Consider the following 5,155-nt stretch of genomic DNA (forward strand, 5'->3'; position numbering starts at 1 on the left):
TGGAGATAGTGTTTTGAAGGTCACCAAAGGCTCCCTTGTTGTGATGAAAGGTGACTTAAGTTCGACCAATGGTCTTTATTACCTTCGAGGTTCTACCGTTTCAGGTAACGCTACTCCGGTTGTTTCAAAAAATTCTGATTGTGATGCTGCTAACCTTTGGCATATGTGTCTTGGACATATGAGTGAACTTGGTTTGGCAGAGTTAAATAAGAGAGATCTTCTTGATGGATATGAACCTGGTAAACTGAAATTTTGTGAGCATTGTATCTTTGGCAAGCACAAGAGGGTGAAGTTCAACACTTCGACTCATACAACCGAAGATATTCTGGATTATGTGCATTCTGATTTATGGGGACCATCTCGCAAGAAGTCACTAGGTGGTGCTAGTTACATGCTGACTATTATTGATGATTATTCGAGAAAAGTTTGGCCTTATTTCTTGAAGCATAAATATGAAGCATTCTCAGCATTTAAGGAGTGGAAGATTATGATTGAAAGACAAACTGAAAAGAAGGTAAAAATACTTCGCACTGATAATGGTATGCAATTCTGTTCTAAGCAATTTAAGAATTATTGCAAGTCTGAAGGCATTGTCAGACACTACACCGTTCCTTATACTCCTCAACAAAACGGTGTTGCTGATCGTATGAACAGGACCAGCCCGCTGCATGTTGTCCAATGCAAGTTTGCATAGGCGTTTTTGGGCTGAGGCCGCTTCCACTGCTTGTTATCTCATTAATCGTTCACCATCTATTGTTCTTAATAAAAAAACTCCAATTAAGGTATGGTCTGGTTCACCTGCTGATTATTCACAGTTGAGACTTTTTGGTTGCACTGCTTATGCTCATGTTGATAATGGAAAATTGGAGCCTAGGGCTGTTAAGTGCATCTTTCTTGGTTATAAGACTGGTGTTAAAGGTTTTAAATTGTGGAATCCTGAAACCCAGAAGGTTATTATTAGCAGAAATGTTATCTTTAATGAATCTGCTATGTTACATGATGTTTCATCTACTAATGTTCTCGTTGAGAGTGGACAACAGCCTATTGTTCAGGAGCCTACTGTTCAGGTGGAGCATGTTATTGATTCAGGTGATACATCTCGTAATGAAATTGTTGATGCACATGATGAACCTGTCGTTAATGATGATCATGTCACTCCTACTCCAAATCAGCCTATTGTTCCACCCAGTTGAAATCTCGCACGTGGCAGAGTTAGACGGGGTATTAATAACCTGACAGGTTAATTGAAGAGTGCAATATTGTTTCTTTTGCTTTATCTGTTGCAGAAGAAATTGAAGGTAATGCTGAGCCTTCTTCATATTCCGAGGCTATTATTTCTAGTGATAGTAATAAGTGGATGACCGCTATGCATGATGAGATGGAATCACTTGAAAAGAATGGCAATTGGGCTTTAGTAAGATTACCTAGAGAGAAGAAACCTATTCGTTGCAAGTGGGTTTTCAAGAGGAAAGAAGGTGTTTCTCCTAATGATGAGACAAGATATAAAGCAAGGTTAGTTGCTAAAGGTTACAGTCAGATTCCAGGTATTGACTATAACGAAGTCTTTTCTCCTGTTGTGAAGCATAGCTCTATTCGCACTTTACTCAGTATTGTTGCCATGCATGATCTTGAGCTTGAACAATTGGATGTTAAAACTGCATTCTTACATGGAGAATTAGAAGAGGATATTTATATGGAACAACCTGAAGGTTTTGTTATTCCTGGAAAAGAAAAGCTTGTCTGTAAGTTAAAGAAATCTCTTTATGGATTGAAGCAATCCCCGAGACAGTGGTACAAGAGATTTCACATCTTTATGCTCTCTCAAGGTTTCAAAAGGTCTAATTATGATAATTGTGTTTATTTGAAAACTGTCAAAGGTTCAACTATTTATTTGCTCCTTTATGTTGATGATATGCTAATTGCTGCAAAGAGTATGTCAGATATTGATGAACTAAAGAAGCAATTGAGTAATGAATTTGAGATGAAGGATTTGGGTGCAGCAAAGAAAATACTGGGCATGGAAATATCCAGAGATAGACCGTCTAGAAAAGTATATCTAAGTCAGAAGGGATATATTCATAAAGTTCTTCGTCGCTTTAATATGCATAATGCCAAGTCGGTGAGTACACCGTTAGCTGCACACTTTAAATTGTCATTAGCTTTATGTCCTAAGTCATATGCAGATATTGAGTACATGTCTAGAGTTCCCTATTCGAGTGCAGTTGGTTCACTTATGTATGCCATGGTTTGTTCTAGTCCCGCTCAGGAAGGATTTGAACCACCATGTCTTAAATGCATTGAGCGTGATAATTGTACTTCTGTTGCTGAATGATCTACTGCTACTGCTGTTGCAATATCTTCAACTGTTGATGTGGTAACTAACCCCTCTGCTGAGGATACCACCGCTATTGCTGATGAGTTTTGTTGATTGATTTTGCTGGTGATTTCGATAAAAGAAGATCACTCACAGGTTATGTTTTCATCATTGGTGGTTGTGCTGTGAGTTGGAGAGCAACTTTGCAGTCTATTGTGGCTTGTTCCACTACTGATGCCGAGTATATGGCTATTTCTGAGGCATGCAAAGAAGCTATCTGGTTGAGAGGTTTGTACACTGAGCTTTGTGGAGACTCATCTTGTGCTATATATCTTACAAAGAATCCAATGTATCATGAGAGGACAAAGCACATTGATGTCAGATTTCATTATATTCGAGATGTTGTTGCTGAAGGCGATTTGAAGATATGCAAGATAAGTACTCATGATAATCCAGCTGATATGATGACAAAGCCAGTTCCGACCAATAAGTTTGAGCTTTGCTCAGGCTTAGTTGGTATTTCTCACTAGTTCTATGGACTTTGACGCACAAGGTGTTTATGCTAATTTGGATGGAGTTATTCACTTTCTTCGACTACTGGAGGAAATTTGGATCAAGGTGGAGATTGTTAAATTGTGATCCAAATTATACCGTGTTGGACTAGACGTAGTACAACCGGTGTGGGCCTTTGCGTTGACGTCGACGCGTACGAGTACAACTCGTTTACTTGTCCTCCAAGGACTCTCATGTATTGCCCTCTTATATACCCCATGTAGTCGCATCTCAGACGGTCTGTCGTCTCGTGCTTGTAATATTCCTCCTCATAGTGATTGCGCCTTTATGCGTTCGTGGTTTTCTCCCGCAAGGGTTTTCACGTAAAAATCTGTGTGCTCCCGTGTTTTGTTTATCCCGTTATTATCTAACAATTACTATTTCTGATTTTTCATCGATCGCACTTCTTTCTGATCAGACCAGTTCTTGTTCTTGATCACCATTATTTTGATATATGTTGGTTGATTAAGCGATTCAACTCTCGTGCAGGGGCTGTTAGGTCGTTGCATGCCGTCGGAGGGGCCTAGCGGCGGCGGCCCAGAAAAAGAGACGGAGGCAGGGCCTCGCGGCGGTGTCACCGACAAGGAGACAGGGTCTAGCGGCAGCGTCACCAACAAAGAAACGGAGGAAGCAAAGAGAAAGAAAATGCTTCGTCTTGCCGTGGTTTGCCTGATCCTTGCAAGTAGAATTGCGCCCGGTGTTGCAGTTGCAGAAGCATTGGGCGTTCGTGAGTTCCTTCTCACGAGACTGAAGCTACACCCGGACCTGATCGATGCGTCGGCCAAGGGCTTAGCTTTGGCCAAGTCGCTTTACACTCTCTTCAAGGAGACCAAGGAGGTCTCAGAGGTCTTCCTTTACTTCCATCAAATTCTGTACAAAACTACATATGAATTTTGTCCATATACTTAGAACAAGTATGATGCCTCTGAATGCCAGAACGCTATTCTTCCATCAAATTCCTGATCACCCGCATCAAGCCACCTTTAGTTTTTACTATCTTGTACATTCCTAGCAGATGGCGTCTCGGATCTTTATCGCCTGCAATCTCATAGTATACAGCTCCAAAGTACACTTCAACCCAAATGAGCCTGACATGAACAAACGATTGTTTAGAGAAAATATTCGATGTGCTAGGAATAGAGCTGCATAGTAAGCATAATTGCTTCAGACACCAAATACTTACCAAATAATTTTCATGACGAGCCGGTAAACACCCTGCCATAACAGGCAACAGAAAGCAATTAGTACACAATATGTTCACAATTATGTTGATGTTTAGTTTTTCATTCTCTTTAACGAAAAAGACTTACCGAAAAAGCGCTGTTATCCTTGTACAACAGAATAAGTGACATTGCTGCATTGGGAATGAAGGCATCCTTTAATATTTCATTATTCATAAAGGTACATAATTGCCACGGGAGAAATATACATGTGCAAGTCTAAAATAGTAAAAATATTTTTCTTTGATCAGCTGGACTTGGATCCATATGAAATGTAGAACACAATAATAATTCATGTTCATTTGAATCGGTATAAAATTTATAACACAAGTACCATTCACAGAGGCGTTTAGATTCTTCATATAAAAAATTTCAGAAACGGAAATAACTTTACTTTCAACAACAGAGAATAGCTTTCTAAGAAAGTGCCTCCCACTGCTCGAAACATTACTCTAGAATTGCTGATGTGATAAGAGTTTCAAGTGGTGTTTGAGTCCAATCATAAAGGCTGGAAACTTCTAGTAGGATCCAGAGTATGATAAATTGATATATATATTTGAGTCCCAAAACTCACCGAGCTGCATCCGAGCACACATGTGGTTTGCCTTCCCATTTCTTTTCAGTTGTGCTGCTAAAACACTTAACTTGTAGAATATATATCCAAGAATCATATCCACGAACAGCGTTGGTGCTAATCTAGCGAGCTGGCAGAAACCAGCAATCATCAACAATGGGCCTGCAAAATAATTAGAATGCATAATTCAGTTGTGCGTGCAATGCTTCCTTTGGTAATCATGATGAAACCAAACTAGTAGTATAGTGTGTGAAAACGGGGAAAGTATCTAGTGCTCCAGGCCTAGGGTGCTCCCGGTGCTCCGATGCGAAAAACATTTTTTAAAATATTCAAAAAATTCTGAAAAAAATGCAGCACATCGACGGAACATCGATGTCTCTTGTCACAAAATTTCAAATCAAAATTCGAAACATTGCTCGAGATACAAAAATGACAAATTTGGCATCAATGTGATAATGGGCCAAAACTAAAGCCCAACTTATGTTATGTACAAAA

The 5,155-nt window shown here is 39.7% G+C and overlaps 1 protein-coding gene across 1 annotated transcript; it reads right to left on the reverse strand.

The window, feature by feature from the left end:
* Positions 1 to 3,684: 3,684 nt before the first annotated feature.
* On the reverse strand, positions 3,685 to 4,883 carry LOC125529557. The gene is made up of 4 exons (XM_048693962.1): positions 4,661 to 4,883; positions 4,177 to 4,220; positions 4,050 to 4,081; positions 3,685 to 3,954 (listed from the first exon to the last, which is right to left on the reverse strand). The coding sequence occupies exons 1-4, from the start codon at positions 4,842 to 4,844 to the stop codon at positions 3,807 to 3,809; spliced, it is 408 nt and encodes a 135-aa protein (XP_048549919.1). The 5' UTR covers positions 4,845 to 4,883; the 3' UTR covers positions 3,685 to 3,806.
* Between the last annotated feature and the right edge of the window lie 272 nt (positions 4,884 to 5,155).

Source organism: Triticum urartu, unplaced genomic scaffold (genome assembly GCF_003073215.2).
Source record: "Triticum urartu cultivar G1812 unplaced genomic scaffold, Tu2.1 TuUngrouped_contig_5689, whole genome shotgun sequence".
Classification (NCBI taxonomy): domain Eukaryota; kingdom Viridiplantae; phylum Streptophyta; class Magnoliopsida; order Poales; family Poaceae; genus Triticum; species Triticum urartu.